The sequence below is a fragment of the Onychomys torridus genome, chromosome 7 (assembly GCF_903995425.1).
Source record: "Onychomys torridus chromosome 7, mOncTor1.1, whole genome shotgun sequence".
NCBI lineage: Eukaryota > Metazoa > Chordata > Mammalia > Rodentia > Cricetidae > Onychomys > Onychomys torridus.
Window position 1 is genome coordinate 38,319,578 of NC_050449.1, and position 20,522 is coordinate 38,340,099.

At 43.2% G+C, this 20,522-nt stretch overlaps 2 protein-coding genes across 7 annotated transcripts in view; one reads left to right on the forward strand and one right to left on the reverse strand.

Annotated features, from left to right (window-relative positions):
- LOC118587132 (N-acetylglucosaminyl-phosphatidylinositol biosynthetic protein-like) overlaps window positions 1-20,522 on the forward strand; it is a 78,208-nt gene that overhangs the window by 43,295 nt on the left and 14,391 nt on the right. The window contains exon 1 of one of the 4 annotated variants that reach the window (XM_036192845.1): window positions 74-102. The exons of the other annotated variants lie outside the window; for them this stretch is intronic. The gene's annotated coding sequence lies outside the window, so the exon portion shown is untranslated. Of the gene's footprint in view, window positions 1-73; window positions 103-20,522 lie in introns of those variants that run through there. 4 annotated transcript variants of the gene reach the window in all.
- Window positions 4,673-20,522, reverse strand: part of Ube4a (ubiquitination factor E4A) — a 37,678-nt gene continuing 21,828 nt past the window's right edge. For all 3 annotated transcript variants that reach the window (XM_036192838.1, XM_036192837.1, XM_036192839.1), the window contains 10 exons: window positions 18,575-18,879; window positions 17,056-17,188; window positions 15,817-16,004; window positions 13,336-13,436; window positions 13,119-13,232; window positions 10,491-10,665; window positions 8,230-8,410; window positions 7,172-7,319; window positions 5,639-5,796; window positions 4,673-4,917 (listed from right to left, as the gene is read on the reverse strand). In XM_036192838.1, the coding sequence (XP_036048731.1) occupies window positions 4,791-4,917; window positions 5,639-5,796; window positions 7,172-7,319; window positions 8,230-8,410; window positions 10,491-10,665; window positions 13,119-13,232; window positions 13,336-13,436; window positions 15,817-16,004; window positions 17,056-17,188; window positions 18,575-18,879 (1,630 nt within the window). In that variant the 3' untranslated portion in view covers window positions 4,673-4,790. The remainder of the gene's footprint in view (window positions 4,918-5,638; window positions 5,797-7,171; window positions 7,320-8,229; window positions 8,411-10,490; window positions 10,666-13,118; window positions 13,233-13,335; window positions 13,437-15,816; window positions 16,005-17,055; window positions 17,189-18,574; window positions 18,880-20,522) is intronic.

Sequence of the window (20,522 nt, forward strand, 5' to 3'; positions counted from 1 at the left end):
ATGAAAATATGAGGTAAGAGAACATGTGACGAATAATGAGATTCCTCGGGAAACAGGCATTGCTTGGGGCAGTCATTCATGGCGGCCCGGAAGACCGTTGAGGTGAGGAAATGCGCGTGCGTCGTTGATTTTCTTAGCTTGATCTCCACTTTTGCTTGTGGCACTTTCGTAGTTTCTCAGAGAACGTGGAAATCGAGACTGGAGGGCATCGTAAGATGCTTGTGGGCCGATATGTTTGTTTTAGAGACATAGCAGGGCCAAGGCCGAATAGGAGCTTTCAGGAGCCATGTAGGCGTCTCATCACGCAAGTCACCAGACTCACCCAATTAACCACTTCTTTAATTGCCCTTTTATAATCCTATTTTCCTCCGCAGCCCGTTAGAATTGGAATCCAATCCCGGTTTTCCAAACACGCCACATGGAGCGATGCGGACAGGAGGAAGAGTCTCGTGTATGTGTATTGAGGGTGTATACTATACCAGGCATTTTGTAATTCAGTGAACGCTTTGGGTATTGTCCCCTTAGAGACGGAGATTCCTAAATGGTCATATAAGGAGTGAGTATCAGAATTGTAAGATAAACTCAGAGAGGAACATAAGATTAGGCATGGTGCTGATCTGGCAAGCCTTGATGTGTAAGGAAACATACAAATTCCAAAGGGTTGGAACTTCGACATGACATAAAAAAAAAAAAAAAAAGAAAAGAAAAGAAAGAAAAAAAGAAAGAAAGAAAGTAGGAAAGTGGTATTTTATGAGGACAAGAAGTTCTGGAGAAGCCTAAGTGTTGGAAGTAAAACTGATGGGATGGTTAGGTAGGAAGACAGATTAGAAGTGGGATTAAGGAGTCAAAAACATTTTAACGAGGGAGAGACAAACTGCCTTAGATATTGATGTCAAATTAAAGCAGGAAAGATAACTTGGGTGGTGAAACCCGTTACCTCAGCAGCATACAGGAGCCTGAGGATTGGGAGTTTCAGGCCAGTCTGGACTACAGGGTAAGACCATTTATTTTTGGGGAAAGATAGGCAAGCTAATTATCAGTATGAGCATCTGTGATATTAACTAGAAGCAGTTTGGAAATCACAGAAACCAGATTGCATCAGTGAGGAAATATGGACAGAATGTAAGTCAGACAACCCAAGGGGAATTGTTGAGAACAGGGAAACAGCGAAGAAGATGGAGGAATTAGTTTGGGAATGTGGGACCTTTCCTTGAATGGGGTGATGGGAGCAAAGTTTCAAAGTGAGGGATCTGATGAAGCCACCTGAGTGTGAAAGGAGAGAGAATTTCAGGTCAGAGTCTAAATTTTGAAACTTAAAAAAACAAACTTCATTTGTATTTTATGAGCATCAGCATTTTTGCCTACAGGTATGTCTGTGTTGCAGACAGTTGTGAGCCACCATGTAGGTGCTGGGATTTGAACCCAGGTCCTCTGGATGAGCAATGTAGAGTATCTTAAGGACACATAGAGGAGTTGCTGGGCAGCAGTAGAGTCCCAAGTGGTTCGTAGTTGTAGCACTCTAAAAGCTTTGTTATTTTTACTAACAGTACCTTGCTTAGAGAAAGTGGCAAAACCCTCTAGGTTTTCAGAAGGGCTTTTGAAATGCCATTAGCTTTTTCTTTTTTTTTTTCTGTGGTGGTGGTGGTACTGGGAATGAATTTAGCAATGTGTATGCTAGGCAAGTTCTCTACCATTGAGCTACATCCCTTTTAAATTTTAGTTTGAGCCAGGCAGTGGTGGAACACCCCAGGCAGATCTCTGTGAGTTTGAAGCCAGCCTAGTCTACACAGTAAGTTCCAGGACAGCCAGGGCTACACCGAGAAACCCTGTCTCAAAAAACCAAAAGAAAAAAAAATTTTTTTGAGGTAAAATTATTATTATTTAAGTTGGGCTAGTCTTGAACTCACTAGGTAGCCCTAGCAGGCCTTGCCCTTCCTTCCTCCTATTGGTTAGTAGCTGGGATTACAGGCACACACCACCACACCAGGCTGCTGCTAGCTTTTAATACTGTAATAAAGGACTAACAAAGTGGTAAGTCAGGTGCTCATTTATTAAATACAAGTTTTGAACAAACAACAGCCCAGGCAAGTTTGACAAGTAACCTTCCTGGAATGTTAAACATAGTTATATTGATCGAGTTTGATTTCAGCCAACCCTTCTGTTGTTTTGTTCATTTTCTGTCTCTAGGTTCTTTTCCAGTTTAGCAGTTAGGACACGTGCACTGTTTCCTCACATGACAATGGCACAGCATCAGCCTGGCTTGTAAAGGTACCCAGTAGTCTTAGGCTTTACCCAATCACTGCTCAGCAATCAGAATAAAAAAAATGTAATGAAACTTGTGTAGAGTGTGGTACTGAACAGCAAATGGCATCTTCACCTACACCATTAGACTACTTCTCACGTTTCCTTCAATTTTCACATACCCATGGAAAGCCATATTAAACAAACAAACGACTGCTTGAGCCCTAAATAACTTTCCAGGTTTAGTATCAGCCTTTTGGTGAGCTATGAGCAACACCAGAGCTGACTCGAGTCTTCACTTTCCTTTTGTACTCTAGCAAAGTCATCCTAGAAAACTAGGTATGTCAGGAGGTCTTAACACATTGACAGCTGCTGCTGAGTTCCAGACAAGACCCCGTACCTCTGCAAATGCACATACGCTTCTTGTTGTATAAGATAGCAGTCTCCAGAGTTCCTTTTTCTGGATGTCTTTAAATTAGTTGACAGAAAGAAAGAAGGCACGGAGGACACTTGGTTTCCTCACCAATAGTGGCCTTAAGCTACACACTTGCTTTTGCGGCAAAAGGGTTCAGCATCAGTGGGGCACAGCCGTTCAGAGAAAGTATCAGAAGAGCTTAAAAACAAAAAACCACAAACTCGCCAAAGGCCCACAAGCTGAGGGTTCAGTTCAGAAGTAGAGTACAGACAGACAGGAGAGGCAGCATAGAGACCATTAGCTAGAAAGCTGCTGGGAACAGCTGTCTTGTGAGGTTTTGTACCCATTTTCCTCCAGTTTTCACCTGCAAAACTCTGGTCTTTCCTCCTTTTCAGATAAAGACATCTTACCACACTAGCTTTGGGAAAATAAATGCAGTAGGAAGAAGCTTAGTTCAAATGCAGTTCATTCCCAGAGAGGGAAACAGGAGAATACACACAGAAAATCAAGTTCATTTAAAGGAAAGCAATTCTGTCAACTGGGCACATGGTATCTATCTTAACAATCTGGCATTTGTGAATGTGTCCTGGGCTTCCCTGTTCACAGACAAGCACAGCAACAGCTGACATTTATTTAACAGCCAGAGTGAGAGGCCCTCTCTGATCAGAGGTTTTCTAGGTGACACCATCAGAAAATACACAAAGGACTACTTATAGTGACTTGTGTTGGAATACTGATGCACTGCTGCTGTCTATGAAAGACTGTGGCTAACAGCAATATTCTTTAAAGGAAGCCACAGTTCCATTTTCCTGTCTTTTACACCTCTGGGCTGAGATGGATACTGATATAAAAATGTCCCATAGAGGACTGAGCCTCTCATGGCATGTTAAGCAAAACAGTTGGAGAAGTGGGGCCAAACCACTTATTAAGTACCCAGAGCTAAGTGGATATTTAAAATGGCTTGTGGACCAGATTTTGCTCCAATCTCTACTTTGTTAATTGATAAACTAAGGTTAGATTAGAAGCAGCTCTTAGGAGCCATGTCACAGCCCAAACATTAGCTATATATATTTTATAGTCTTACAATTTTACCCAACTAGAATGAATATGTGAGAAGACATTGCCACATACCACATACATTTTACCATGGAGGACACAATATAACATGGTACTCAATTTATATGAGACCAATAAAAACAGGACACAGTATCTGTGTGTATAACACACACACACTGAGATACACTGCACTGGCGTCCTAAAATAACATCTCCATAGATAGACTATTTATTGCCTATTTTACCCAGGCCTACTCTTTGGGGCACAAAATAGAAAAGGGCACCAACAGCTTCTTACTTATTCTCTTACTGGAAGTTTCCCCCATTACTAACACTCACTAAAAGACTGTGCAGCTAAGCTTTTGGGGTGACAACCTCATGGGAGTGTTTGTGATCGCATCTTTAAGTTACAAGAAAATACAAAATTAAGAGATAACCAACAGAAGTTGTAACAAGGTTCCCCATCTCATCCATCAGCCAAAAGTCTACACACACTAAGGTATTCGCATTTACCTGGAAAGTTGCTCTGTAATATTACAGAGCTATAGTAAGGACAGGGGCTTAAGTCCAGCCCTCATGGGCTGGTAGAGACCCAGGGTAACAGGGTTTCTAGATACTACTAGCTGTCACTGAAGTAGTGACATCACAGACTTAAAACATGTCTGAATGGTTCTTGGAAAGAATAAAGTGGCAGGACACTTTTGTAGTTGGACTTAATATAATATAATTTAGGGTAGAAAAGGAAGCAAGAGGAATAGAAAAACCAAGGCTGAAATTAGTGATGATTTATGAAGATGCTGTGAGGAGAATTTCCTGAAAGCCAGGGAGACAACATGGTCTTAAGAATCTTAATTATCATAATTTGCACAAAAACAATCTTCTAATTTAATAAAACAACAACAATGAATGAAATAAACCAAAACCCAAAAACAAAACAAAGAAAGTAAGAAAGGAAGGAAGGAAGGAAGGAAGGAAGGAAGAAAGGAAGGAAGGAAGGAAGGAAAAGGAAAGGATCAGAAAGAGAACCCACAAACAACTGTTTACACCCTGGGGCTGTTGGGTTGTTCAGTTCACAGTATTTATTCAAGTCTCTCCTTCTGTTGCTTCCTCTCTGCGAGCCACTTCTGGATTTTTTCTTTGAGTTCTGTGTTTGGCCGGATCTGGTCCATGGTAAGGGGACTACGGTTAAAAGGATCTGTTTGGTCACTAGGACAAGAAAAGAATGGAGAGTGAGTTACTCTGGAAAGTTCTGATAGAGAACATCTAAGCATCTTGCTGCTGAGTCTCGAGCATGGTGCACTTTGAGTCAGGTGCTGACTTGGGGTTAGAAAGAAGGAAATGAGAAAGGTATGTTCTCAAATGTTCCTCAGCTGCCCTGTGTCTCTGCCCCGTAATAAACTTTATCCAACACTGCCATGGAGATACTGATGGTAGTGGGGGCTAGAGAGATGCCTTAGTAGTAAGAGTATTAACTGATCTTCCAGAGGCCTGATCTACAGAGTGAGCACCAGCACAGCCAGGGCTACACATCGAAACCCTGCCTCAAAAAAAAAAAAAAAAAACAAAACCAAAACAAAAATTATTTTCTTTTGTATTTTGAGGTAGGGTCTCACTGTGCAGCTCTGCTGACCTACATAACTTGCTACGTAGATACTGGCTTCAAAGTTATGGCAATCCTCCTGCTTGTCTCCCAAGTGTTGGAATTCCAGGCTCCTGCCACCACACCTGGCTAAGGAGGGAAGAGGTAAGAGCCAGTACCTCTGAACAGGGTTTATCTTGTCAATCTCTAAATCTTAAACAGGTGATAAAAAGTGCTATCCCAATGACTCTGTATGTACTGTACACAGTACTGTGTTAAGTGGCTGGCAAGCACACATAGGAAGCTAACATAGCTGTGTTCCTGAGGCAGTTCTGTGGACGGGTATACCTGAGTAAATGCCTGGCAATGGTGGATCTGTCCACAGTGACTCTGGAAGATGGAAGCACCACAGGGTCAGACATCAGAGTACTCATGATGGGATCCAGGAACTCATCACAGGCATCTGCATATGTCTCCTCTTCCTGTTGCTGGAGGTCTGCAAGAGACTGAGGTGACAACAGCTGGTTTCTAAAGCGAGCTCAGGGCAGCTCCCAGACTGCTCAGTAACTACACCTTAAGTTTGGTCAGCAATAACACTCCACACTTCGGTTTTTTTCAACAACAAGCCCAAGCCCCATGTTTTAGAAGCAGAGGTAGTTCTGCTGCAAGTTGGCTCAGCTGCTGAGAGTCATGGCTAGAAGTGGATCCAAGTGTCTGGCAGTGGTCTGCTCTGGATGCTGGGACTTGAAAGGGGAATAGGCAGAGACTGGGAGTTGCATAATTACTGAGCCACTCACGCAGCCTGTCTGAAGAGCAGTTTTCTGATATAAGCAGGTACAGAAATTTGATTGCCTCCAACAATTGATCCTGTAACTCAGTTCCTTAGGTCTGTGTCCGGCTGAGCTCTAGGCCAATTAAGCCCAGCTCAAAAAAACAAAACAAACAAACAAAAAAACAAAACAAAACAAAACAACAACAACAACAAAACACCTCATGAAGGAAAGGCAGACACCAGTAACCAGTAAAGAAGGTTTGAAGGTTCTTTTTCTTTTCTTTTTTTGTCTTTGGAGACAGGGTTTCCATGTGTAGCCATGGTTGTCCTGGAACTAACTCTGTAGACCAGGCTGGCCTTAATTCAGAGATCCACCTGCTTCTGCCTCCCAAGTGCTGGGATTAAAGGTGTGCGCCACCACTGCGTGTTCTGGAAGGTTTTCTATTAGACTTCTGTGCCATGTACTTGTCCTTTCCCCTCATTTCTAATGGAGCTTTCCTATTGTCTAACTGGAAAGATTAGCTGAAGACAATAAAGTATCTTAATCTCTAAAATGCATTTCAGTATAAACCAGCCACCAGCAGGAATGTGGAGAACAGAGAAAAGCAGTATAAACAGTGTTTGTGGACTACTCATCTTGGCTTTGTTGTTATTTATTCTGAGTTGGGAGCTCATTATGTTGCTCAAGTTAGCCTTGAATTTGCAATCTTGCTTCAGCTAGGTGAGTGCTGGCTTATAGCCATGTCTCAGCAAGCCTTGCCCTTCTTCCTGAATTTTATTCCAAAAAGTTCTTTTGCATTAACACTAAGTTTTCAAATCTTTCCTGACACTGGGACATAAAAGTTAGTCTAAAGAAAGACTTCACAAATGCACTTTCTTTTCATCTGGTAGACACATCTTCAATTCTTTTATTATACTCCCTTGGAAGGGGTACTACTTAGTAAGATAGCTGTTCCCAGTTATTCACTCACTAGGAGGAAGTACCTGTTTCCAATGCCTCTAGGCAGTACCCCTTTTCTCCTTGAAATAGGGAAAAAGCAGCAGAGTTGAGGTGACAGTGTGGCATTTCTTACTGAATATATGAGAAAACAAACTGTCCTCGACCTTACCTTGATTCTCTCTGCCAAGTTACTGAAAGCCACGATCATATTCCCAGGCTTATTGATTTTCTTCAGGACTCGGACTGTCTGTGCAAAGAGAGTGGGGGAATAGGAACGGCCATCCTTGGGCACAGTGGCACAGAAATTCTCCTCATCCCTAGGAGGTCAGCATTAGAAAGAAACGGAGCATCAGAGCACAGGTCAATGTGGAGATAGCAGATGGGCTACAGAACAATCATTTCATCATGTGTAGGCCACAGGTGCTCTTTTCAACTAGAAAGACATTTTATATCCATTGTGTGTACATGTATCTCTGTGGTGTATGTATATGTATGTGCATGTATGTGTATGGAAGCCAGAGGTCAATGTTGGGTGTCTTCCTCAATTATTCCCCAGACTGTATTTTTTGAGACATGGCCTCTCACTGATCCCAGAATTCATCAGCTTGCCTAGGCTAGCTGGCCAGTGAGCTCCAGGGAGCCTCCTGTTTTTGCTTACCCAGTATTGGAATTACAGGTGCATGCTACCACATGTAGCTTTTAAGGTGAGTGCTGGGGATCTGAACTCAGATGCTCATGTTTGTGTGGCAAGCATTTTACTGAATAAGATATCTCCCTGGCTTGACATCTAATTTTCTTTCTTTTTTGTTTGTTTGTTTTTTGGAGACAGAGTTTCTCTGTGTAGGGGCTGGCTGTCCTGGAACTCATTCTGTAGATATGACTAGCATAGAATTCAGAGATCCTCCTGCCTCTGGCTGCTAAGTGCTGAGACTAAAGGTGTGTGCCACCCCATCTAATTTTCTACAAGGATTTCTCTACAAAGTGTTCTATGGCCCTAAAAAATGTTTCAACAAATAGCATAACCAGTAAAGTTTATCCTGATCTTTGCACAGATAAGAGAGAATGTTGGAAATCCTGAACCATGTCCCACGGATCAGATAAAATCTCTTTTCCATCTATCAGCTAGAAATGATCCTTCTTTCCTTCACAGTTTTCTCACAGTAGCTAGGCATCCTGCTATCACAACATTAGCACCCCCACAGCTTGCTCAATGCCAATCTCAGATACCCAAGATTTAAGTAGATAGTGCAGATGTCTGATACAAGCTGCTGAGGTTTGAAGTCAAATTCGCTGAAGTCCTTGACTTTGAGAGCGCCCATCTTGGGGCCAACCAGGTGCTGCAGGAAGTAGTTCAGCATGGAGATAATGCGCTCAGCCAGGAAGGGATGCACGAACAGTGACTTGATCTCTGGAAAAAAGCCAAAGTCTCAAAACTCAACCCATCAGTAATTTCTCTCCTTCTATCTAATTTCATCAGAAACCTCTGAGGATTTTAAATTACATAATACATTTTCACTGGAGAAATCATAGACCAGCAAAACCAAAACCAAACAAGAAGGAAACAGAAGCTACTACCTACACATGAACACTGTTAAAACATTAGAAAAATACATTTTTGTGTTTCGTGAGTGTGTGAAGTCAGGACAGCTGTGGGGTCAGTGCTCTCCTGTCATCATGTGGGTCCCAGGGCTCCAGCTCAGGTTGTCAGGCTTGGTGACAGAGGACCTCATCCAGGAGCCCCACATTTTACTTTACTTGTATTTCAGACTTCCTAAGTGCACCATTCATTTTTCTCATCCTTTTCTCCCTTAATCTCCATCTCATTTTCTTTCTGCTCCATTTTTATGGGAGAGTTCCTCGAGTTCATTTATTTTAACCCTTTCATCGGATATTTAAAGTTTGTTTATTTTTGTGTGCACTGGTGTTTTGCCTACATGTGTGTCCGTGTGAGAATGTCAGATCCCTGGAACTGGAGTTACAGACAGTTGTGAGCTGCCATATATGCGCTGGGAATTGAACCCAGGTCCTCAGGAAAAGCAGCCAGTGCTCTTAACCATTGAGTCATCTCTCCAGCCCCTATCTAAAGTTTTAAAGCTACATTTTCAATATTCAAAATGTCTTCCCTGTCCTTTGTGGCTTTTGTTCTTGCTTTGTGGATTATCTTTTCTGATTCCCCTGACCTGATAAAGTTTTTAAAAGAAGCTTTAAAAAATTTTAAAATTGTAGCCAGGTGATGGTGCACGCTTTTAATCCCAGCACCTTGGAGGCAGAGGCAGGCAGATCTGTGAGTTAGAGGACAGCCTGGTCTACAGAGTGAGTTCCAGGACAGCCAGGGCTACAGAGAGAAAAGAAACCCGTTTAAAAAACAAAAACAAACAAAAACAACCCACCACCAACAAAAAAAAAACAAACCCAAACTCAACAACAACAAAGTTTTTAAAATCTATTTCTGTGATTTTCGTTAGACAGTTCTGCTCACTGGCTGTCATATCACACTAAATTTAATCATTGAATGAAAATATCAGTCCTCTTCCCTCCCTCATTTGTTATTTGCCCCAGGCTGTCACTATGTAGCTCAGGCTGGCCCAGGACTCAGAGTCCTTTTGTCTCCATCTTCCAAGAGGATGTAAAGCCATGCCTAGATTTATGTTTTTATAACACACACACACACACACACACACACACACACAAACACACACAAAATCTTACAGAATGGATTTGACAAATATAGCACACTTTAATTCTGACTACCCATATTGTAAATGTTTGATAGCTACATGTGGCAAGTGGTTACTGAACAGGGCAGTGTTGCTGTAATGAGAGTGGAAATAAGTGTCTTTTTGAAATCTACTTTGTTTAACCTGGATGGAGATATTTTCCAGAATTTATGTACACATACATGAACATATATGATACACAGTGTATATGACACACACACACACACACACACACACACACACACACACACACACAGAGTTAATGCCTAACTCATCCTAACAAAGTTTTTTGGGTATCAGGGATTGAATTTAAGACTTTGCACACACTAAGCATTACCACTAAGCTGTACTCCAAGCTCCTTCAAGAAACCAACTGTGTTATCAGCTTCTATTTTCTGGCATGTCAGTAAATGGCACCATCATTCTTTTTGAAGTTTCTGATTTGCTTCACTCTCAGAAGTGGAAGGTTGCAGTCACCAGAGTCCAATTTTCTTTTGGACAGGGTCTCATGCATCCCAAAGTGTTCTGGAACTTATTATGTAGGTGAGGGTAACCTCGAACTTCTGATCCTCCTGCCTCAACATCCAAAGTGCTGGGATTACAGGTGTGTGTCACCATGCAGGGTTTCATGTGGGCTAGGCAAGCACTCTACCATCTGAGCTGCAGTCCAGTCCCAGATTCTAACTCTTTCAACATTTATTTGGGCTGATCCCAAAAGTGAAACTGACTTTGACTCCTGCATCTTGGGGAAGCAGACCACCATGTTCTTACCTGATGTCAGGAAGGAAAGGGTACCGATTGTTTCGTTGGACATGATGTTATGGAAACGTGCCAGCTGTCCAAACATCTGCAGGCCAGCCTCTTTCTCTCGGCGGGCTTCTGGCGACAGACTTTCCCATTCTCCTCGGTCTTTCTCGATTTGCTGAATCTTTATCTTGCTCAGATACTATGGAAACCAGAAACGTGATATACATCAGATAAAAGAATACAATTGAAGGGCCATGACATTTAAGAGGGCTTAATTAAAATCCAGTCGACTGGGTTTAGAATGGTGGCTCAATAGTTAACAAACTCAGGTTGGGGATTTAGCTCAGTGGTAGAGTGCTTGCCTAGCAAGCGCAAGGCCCTGGGTTCGATCCTCAGCTCAAAAAAAAAAAAAGTTAACAAACTCTTGCTGCTCTTGCACAGGAGCAGAGTTGGACTCCTAGCACCAACTCTATGGCTCATAACCACCTGGAACTGAGTTCTAGGGGGTCTGATGCCCTCTTCTGGCCTCCCTGGACACTGCATGTATTTGCATACATTTAAGCAAAACACTATGAAGTTCTAGGGGGTCTGATGCCCTCTTCTGGCCTTCCTGGGCACTGTATGCATTTGCATACATTCAAGCAAACCACTAATACACTTAAAAAAAAAAAAAAAAAAAAAAAATCCAGAGCTGCAGAAGTGGCTCAGAGGTTAAGAGGACTTGCTCTTGCACATGGCAGCCTACATCCACCTATAATTTAGCTCCAGGAGATGCAATGGCTTCTTCTAGCCTCCTTAGACACCTGCATGCATATAGCGCACTTACATACATGCAAACAAAACCCCCATACACATAAATCTTAAAACAAAACAAAACCCAGTCAACTAAGCTGAGAAAATCAGAGGCCATGTAAAGGTCCTGAGCTTTTGTCAATACAGGGCTGGAGCTTAAGACCTTTTGGAGGGCCAGCATGATGGGTCAGTGGGTTAAGGCACTTGTTACCAAGGCTGAATGATGACCCGAGTTTGATGCCCAGAACCCTCCTGGTGAAAGGAGAAATCAGCCCCCCTCAAGTTGTCCTCTGACCTCCATATGTGCACTCTATCAAGTACACGTACACACACACACACACACACACACACACACACACACACACACGAACACATTAAATCTTAAAGTCCTCATAGAGATTTGTCTCAGCTTGAGTAGACTGGTAGGTAACTGTCTCGAGCTAGGACACTGTCCAGAGGGGAGGGAGGACCAGTGGAACAGCATACGGAGCCCAGGCTAAAAGAGCAGGCTACCAGGAAAAAAGGAATCCTTCCTAAAACAAAAACAACACAAAGTGTTCAAAACTTGCTCACAAAAAAACTAAAGTTCTACAAACATGCCTGGTGTCTAAAATTAATTAGAAGGTCATAATTATTAAAGCCCTCACCTCTCATCATCCTACAACTGCAGCAAACAGTGAGTTATCCAATTTCAGGAGAATGCCATTTGTTCCACTCCCTGAACCATACTGTCCCTACTTACTAGGTCTGTTCATCATAGGAGCCGCTCTCATGTCCTCAGAGAACCAGCTGAAGTGTCAGAGTGCAGGATTATGAAGAGAGCAGGAGGCCAGATCCCTCTCACATCAAACCCAAGTTTCTTAGTGGGTTTTCAATGAGAGTTCCTAACTGCCCAGTAGGCTACCCTCAAAGTAAGCTGTACCTCCTTCTGGAGGTCACTGCCTGGTCACACGGATGCTCCTGCCTCCACCAGGAGATCTTGTAGCTGCAGGGCCAACACAGCACACAGCTCAGCCTAGACTAGGACTGTTGCAACTGTGAGCAAGGCAATCCTTCCTTCTTCCCAAGAAGGTGCTCTGCAATTAAAATCTGACAGTTGCTGACCAAAATTAAGATCCTATGATTTCTTTTCACTTTGCTGGCCTGTTGGTACACCTTAGTTTGGCTTTATTACACTTTAAAAAATGATTTATGTGTATGTATTTTCACCACATGTGTGCAGGAGCCTGTGGAGGTCAGAAAATGGTGTTGGATTCCCTGGAACTGGAGTTACAAGTGGTTATGAGCTGCCATGTGGGTGCTGGGAATTGAACCCAGGTCCTCTGCAATAGTAGTAAGTTCTCTTAACCACTAAGCCATTTTTCCAGCCCTAATACCATCTTTTAAACTCTCATCCAAAGAACCACCCAAACCCATGAAGCTTCAACAATGACCCTTGATCTCGTCTTTAATGAAATAATAAACCTAGAAAGCAGTGTAATGGCAAAAATGGGGCACACTATTACACATACATTTTTGGTGTTTGAGACTGTTCTAAGGCAAGGATTACTCTATTATAATTAAAAGGTCAAAACAATACATTATCTGCCAGGTGTACTGGTTCATGTCTGAAATCCCAAAACTCTTAAGAGGTTAAGGTGAAAGTATTCCTGTGAGTTTGAGGTCAGCTTGGGATAAAGAGTGAGAGAAAACTTGCCTAAAGGTGCACGCACGCACGCGCACACACACACACACACACACACACACACGCACGCACGCACCCCCCCAAAAAAAACAAATCAAACACTACTACGACTTGAAGCCTTTCTCATTGACACACTACAGATGGTATAGGAACACATACAGTCCCTTCTTCTTTACCTGTATGGCTTCATCCAAAAGGAAGATAGCGTCATTCATTAACAGGTTAAGAAATCGGAGGAACAGTGGGGGATTCATAGCTTCTAAATTCTTAGAGGCATAGTCAGCCAAATCCTGTAAGTCCCAGCCCAAGAAGAAGAAGAAAATATTTTAGTACCAAATGACAGCTTTCCTGAGGCTGACCTGAAGCACCTGGTTTCCTGAAAAAGTTTTTTACCTTAATGCTCTCCCGGTAGCTATCTGTCCCCCACATGTATCTTAGGATGGGGTACATAGGGCGGCGGTAATTAAACTTCTGTTCAAATTGATGGGGGTCCCCTAGAGGAAGGCAAGAATGAGAAATCAGAAGGGTAGTCTAATAGAAAAGGAGCAGGAGCTTATGCACATGCATTTTCTTCTCTCTGAATGTCAAGGCTGCTGCCAAAATCTTTTCCAGGAGTTCCCTCAGCCCATACTCCTGTGGTGCCGGGGATGAAACCTAGGCTGTAGCTACGATTACTTGCACAAGATCACATCAATAAGTCTAGTAATATTCCAACAGGCAGCGCTAATTGGATTCAGTGGGTTGTGGATAAAAAAGGTGCAGATGTGAAAGGGAACATGTAAGGAGTACCCAGAGGAAGTGGGAGGGGGGAATTGGGAGTGGATATGATGAAGCATTCTTTACATGTATGAAATTGTTAAGGGGTAAAGATATTGTATTAAAAACACACACAATACACAAAACATAGGCCTTGCACACATTAAGCAAGTGTGCTACCATTTAGCTACATCCCCAGCCTTCTCTAGGAATCCACTCCCATCCCACCCCCTACCCCGAGACAAGGTTTCTCTGTGTAGTTCTGGCTGTTCTGGCACTCATTCTATAGACCGGACTGGCCTAGAACTCAGAGATTTGCCTGCCTCTGCCTCTGGGTCCTAAGTGCTGGGACTAAAGGTGTGCCACCACACCCAGCTTTCTCTAACAATTCCTAAGGCCTAGAATTAGGAGAAGTGTTAGTTTGTTTTCTTGACAAAACAGGAGGGAAGTATCTGTAAAGGACAGCTCACTTAGTGAAGGGTCAGGACCAAGCTGTGTTTCTATATCCACATTCGGAGCATGCAGTGATGGCCACTGTGGCAGTGAAAGTCATGTGCAGAATGGGACACTAAGTGATCACCAAATTCTTTATAGATAACATCCCAGCCATGGGCTCTTGATTATTCCAAAAAATCCTGTCAGGAGCTAAAAGTCTGAGTCTTATAGAGGCCTGAATTATCAACATTATCATAAGACCTCTCCAGACTGGTTCATAATAAAGGAAGAATGAAGCTAGGCAGACGCCACAGCTGGAATTAGAGGCCAAGGTTCTCTTTTCTGCTTAACGCAAGTCTCCTGGCCCTCCTTCCTCTTCCCACATCCTCCTCTTTTCCTTTCACTCATTTATTTTGAGAAGGCTCTTGTTATATAACCCAAGGTGGTTTTTCTTTTCTTTCTTCTTTTTTGCGGGGTGGGGGTGGACAGGGTCTCTCTATATAACCCTGGCTGGTCTGGAACTTGCTATATAGACCAGGATGTCATGGAGTTTCACCTACCTCTGCCTCCCGAGTGCTGGAATTAAAGGCACGCCTGGCTTTGACTCATTTTACAGGTGAGGAAATTGAGACCCAGAGTAAGCAAGAGTCAAAGGCAGAAGACAAATATGGAGAGTTAGCTAATAAAATCCTAAATGCCTCTTTAAATGTTAACTGCATATGTCACCAGGCGGCAGAAGTCTCCTTTAAAAGGACTCTTAATCAACTGTTGAACATATCTTGCCTACTAATTCAGACAGTTCTGCTTAATCAAACCCAGGGGCTCAGAACTGAATAGAAAGACAATGTTGTCTACTGGCAATGTTTTCTTTAACTAGTTTTTTTTTTTTTAATACGTATATACATGTTGTGGGTGTGTGTTCACACGTTTGTGTGTGTGTCCATATATGTGTATGTGTGTGCATTTGCACATGGACATATGGAGGCTAAAGGTTGACACCAAGTGTCTTCTTCAATTGCTCTCCACTGTGTGTTTTTTTTTTTTTGAGAAAGAATCTCTCACTAAAATCAGAGCTCACTGAGTGGCCAAAATGGATGGCCAGCGAGCCCCAGGCATGCTCCTGTCTCTGCCTTCCTAGAACTAGGATTGGATGCATGTTGCTGCATCTGGCTTTTTAACCTGGGTCCTAAGGCTTTCAGGCCCTCATGCTTGCCAACACTATACAGGTGGGATTGTTTTTGCTGTTCTTGTTTGTGTTTTTGTGAGACAAAGCTGGTGCTATGTCTTTTAGTTGTATGGTACAGACAAATAATTTCTCACATATAAAATGAGAACAATACAGACATAACATATATGCAGAGGACCTAGGTCAGATCTACACAGTCTCCCTGATTGTTGGTTCAGCCCTGGTTAGTTGATTCTGTGGGTTTTCCTGTGGTTTCCTTGACCCCTCTGCTTCCTTCTTCAACCTCTTCCTCAGGATTCCCCAAGCTCAGTCTAATGTTTGGCTGTGGGTCTCTGATAGACAAGGTAATGATACAAGAAAACATAAGACACTCTGCATCAAGCCTAGCACACAGTAAGTATTCAAGAAATGCTGGCTGACATTTCTGTGACATTCAAAAGTGACCAAGCTGTGAAACTTAGTTCTCAGCTGTAGAGCTGGTTACATGACTCCTTTACCTGTAAATTCAATGTCCACGAAAACCTTGATTAGGGCTTCTGAAAGTTGGGGAGCATGTGGAAAGTTGCAGAACACACGTTTCCGGTGAAACACACTGGACACCAAGGGATTTGGGGTCTGCTCCAAGTGAGGCATCACTGCTTCCAGCACCTCTGCTAGTTTGGCCCTTAGGTGGGGGTTCTTCATTCTGCAGAGAGCAGGAAGCAAGATGAGCAAGAGAATTTGATTCCCCAGTATGATCCTATTCCACACAAGGAGCCAGGACATGCTCTGTCACTATCAAATACATAAAAAAGTCACACCTGTTTCAAGTTTGTCAGTACTTGGCTGATGCAGGGTATGCCATTTAACATGTTGTTTTGAGATGGTTTTACTATGGATGTAGTCCTGCAATTCCCTATGCAGACTAGGTTGGCCTTGAACCTGTGGCAGTCTTCCTGTCTCTGCCTCCTGAGTGCTGGGATTATAGAAGTGCATTATTATGCCTACCCATTTAACACTTGAGGGGACAGTTTACCATGTCTGAGGGAGCACTTCAGTTTCCATGTAAAGCTTAGACATTCGATTTTCTTCTCTATATCAATGTACTATCTACTATGTACTTATTCTTTGACCGATTCATCTTGAATAAATTTGCCTTCCCAAGCTTCTGAAGGCAAAGGTTAGGTTATAACTATCTTATAGCACCCATACTCCCAACCTGTGTGTCTAATCAATGCTTGTTGGCTTCTGACTTCCCTTCGGGTCTGCTCAGGTCAGTGAAGGTTGGCTTCTATATTTTCATTGATGTTCCTTAGAGAATTGTGGACTTTTTATTTTGCAGCAAATGTGCCCTTTTGTGCATAGAAATTGTTTCCTTTGGCCTACATACATAAACCCACCCCCACCCCCAGATAAAAATATCAGGGAAGCAATTCTAAAAACCATAGTATTCCTGTTTCAGAGCAAAGGCTAGAAGTAACATGAACCTAGGCTTACCACTTATGCAACTCAAGGTGCCGGAGCAAGCTCTGGTTCACATAATTAGTAGAAGAATTTAGCACTTGGCTGCCACTGGTATGGTCTCTGGTATTCTGGCTAACTATTTTAACTAGGGACCAGCAGTAGAATTCCCACCAGGCACTCTATATTCAGGTTCAAATTCTCTGTAGGCAGAGTCCTCTGCTCATTAAGTCTCACCACTGCAGGCAGAATGTTTTTGGCTTTAATAGTGATGGGGCAAGACTGTAGCACATTACCTTTCTATGCTTCCAGTGAAAATGGTGATAAAATGAAGGACATGCTCCAGGGAATCTGCTGATGTCTCCAAGATATCCTCAGCAAAGCGCCGGAGAAAAATGAGGAAATCACCCAGGTTATCTGCAAAAAATTCTGAAAAAGATTTGCTAGAATTAGCCAAATAGCTGTTCATTGGTACCAAACAACATCCCAGTCTCTCCCTTCACATTAACGAAGGCTTAAAAACCCCAAATGTCTTTTTTTTTTTTTTGGTTTTTCAAGACAGGGTTTTTCTGTGTAGCTTTGCGCCTTTCCTGGAACTCGCTTTGTAGACCGGGCTGGCCTCGAACTCACAGAGATCCGCCTGGCTCTGCCTTCCAAGTGCTGGGATTAAAGGCATGCGCCACCACCGCACCGCACCTGGCCCAAATGTCTTTTGGACTTTCATCACCATCTAAGTACCAGACAAAGATGGTGGTAAGTTACTAACTGTGGGATCTCTTACATGTGCATCAAGCTTTGTTTTCATCTGAGTAGAAACATGAACAGCAGTGACACAAAACATTGGTAACACTGACATGCTGTGCCCCAAAGGCCAGTCCACAATTTAAGCCACACTTCAGGCGTGGCAAATCGCATTAGGTGACTGCAGCAAGGAGCTCCAGGATGGTCCTCCAAGCACCCCGCTTTGGCACTCATACCTTGTCAAAGTCCCTTCTGCATTACTCTAGGCTGGAGATGCCCTGGGGTAGAGCACACCATTTTCAAGGTTAGTTATCAAGTCTGCAGCTTTCGTTTTGCTCACTTGTGCTGGCACACCATTCGTGGTACTAAGATGTGTGCGGCAATTGGCAAGCAGCACAGGACTGGACCTGTAGGTGGATCCTCCAGCTCCTGTAGAGTGTGCAGAGTCCTATGGCTTTGACTGACAGCTGGTTACAATCTCATTAGTACTCCGAGCTAGGATCACACAGTCAAGTGTTCCTGGATTTCTGATCCAGAGAGCTATGTGTGATAATGTTTGTTGTTTTAAATTGCTATATTTGGGGGGAGGTAACTTGTTACATAGCTATGCAAGACCAGTACAGTATTCAAGAACATTTAATATGATTAGTGAGCAACATCTACTGACCCCTCACTGACATATATACACATAATCTCCCTTCTGAGTTAACTGACAAGAGGTGGTTTGTTTTTTTCTAAAAGAGCTCAGGGAGAGTTAGACAGACAGATTCTAAGTTTGAAAGACAGACAGTATTAATGACAGAAGCTAAGAGCTGTGCAAACCTTGACTACAGCTCATCTTGAAGGCTGTTTTCTGACTGTCAAGACACTGGAGACACACGGGGTGGGGGTGGGGGGGGGCTGTTAGTGTCCCCATGCTTTGGCCAGCTGATGTTATTTGCAAGTTTGAGTACTCTCTCTAAAAACAATGGGATGATAACTAAGGATGGGTATTTTGAGGATTAAGCTTCCAAGGTGACCCAGTTAAACTTGGGTGACTATTAATAGTATGTTCCCAAGGGACAGGCTGCTTACCTGGCACATAAGCCAAAGAGCTGTAGCCATCTGGCAAAGGAAAACTTAGCTCTACTGGCTGTGAGCCTTCATTGCCTATGGCCAGTTGAACCAGCAGAACAGCCATGGACACCTGCAAATTCAGGCAGTTTTGCAGCATCTGGGGCTCAGTCATAGCAGTCTTGGTAGAAAGATAGATGGTCATCAGGCGTTCAAACTGCTCACGGAGACTGTCAGCAGCAGGGCTAGAACTCTGCTGAGCATCCCGCCAGGCAACCTGCAGCCGATGCAGATTTTGGTTGATTTTTACCATCTGATCATGCAACCTGCCCCCAAGAAAGCAGAAGAGACCGGTCAGGGAGGCTCATGTGGGGCAGTGTAGTATAGACTACTCTGGCAAGCAAATCTCATTTGGTTATTCTAGTACTCTAAGGTTGTAGAAAGTTGTAGGCACAATGGCACAGAAGGCACTCACAAAAGTCACTGACTGGACAGAAGCAAGGTGCACTGCTCTGGGAAAATGTTACGATGTACTCTGAATGAGCAGGGTGCAGAGTGAGCGGTTATTACTGAAGACAGTCATTCTAACGAGGCATAGTATGAGCAGCCCAGCATAGAGGACACAGGTGGGGCCAGTGGATGATCTTTGCACAGTTAGAAAACTGAGCAGACAAAAAACAAGGCTTGATTATAATGACCACACATAAAGCATCCACTTGAAAGGAAGACCTAGAAAAGTCACTGATAACTGCTTCTATATCTATAGTCCTAAATCACCCCTGTGGTTCTTTTGTTGTTGTCTATTTGTTTTTTTCAAGACAGGAGTTCTCTTGGTAGCCCTGGCCATTCTGGAATTCACTCTGTAGACCAGGATGGGCTCAGACTCACAGAGATCCCCCTGCCTCTGCCTTCTGAGTGCTGGGACTAAAGCTGTGCGCCACCACCGTCCGCCCTACTCCCTTTGTTCTTGTGGACAGTGACTAGGGTTACTGACTGGAAATGAGATGCTTGGCATCTAGACTGAATCTAGACTGTCGAGCAGTTGAGCAGTTAAACACATGCTGAACTTCTGTCACATTTAAAATGTCAACAAGTTAGAAAAACTATCTTAACAAAGATATATTTTCTTTTTTGCTCCCAGTAATTTATTGCTGGAGTTTTGAAAAAAATGCCTTAAGTACTGAGAAGGCATTAAAAAAAAAGTCAGTATTCCAGGCCAGGCATGTGATGTGTGCCTTTAATCCCAGCACTCAGGAGGCAAAGGCAGGTGGATCTCTGAGTTCAAGGCCAGCCTGGTCTACAGAGCAAATTCCAGGACAGCCAGGGCTGCACAGAGAAACCCTGTCTTGAAAAAAAGAGAAATTAGTGTTACTGGGATTTGGGGAGCTGGCTCAGTTGGTAAAGAGCTTGTAGTGAAAACATGAGAACTGAGTTTGGACCCCCAGGTCCCATGTAAAGCCGGTCTGGATACTCCCGCAGTCCCAATGCTGGGCACAGAGACAGGAGGACTCCAGGAGTCTTGCTGAATCAGTGAGTTCCAGGTTCAGTGAAAGATCCTTCCTCAAAAGATATGGTGGGGAGTGACTGAGAAAGCCACCTAACACCAACCCCTGGCTTCTACATCACACATGAGCATGTGTATCCTATCCCCCCACTCCAAGTAAAAACAAAACTGGTATTCTTAACACTCTTTCTATAGATAAGAAATAGGAGTAAGCTGTCATCTCTCCCCACTTATATTGGCAATCATTCTCAGCTAAGTAAGAGGGAGAAACTGTAGAGTGACATGTAGCTAGCTTGCTACATATGGACCTTCTTGCAACTTGGACACACAAGTTCTCAACCTTCCCATTTTTAGAATCCTTTCTCTTAGGCTCACAGCTCTTTTGTGGTCATATTGGTCTTACTGGAATCCCTTATCATCATCTTCTCAATTTTTTTGTCTCTTGGTCTTTTGGTATCAGAAGTA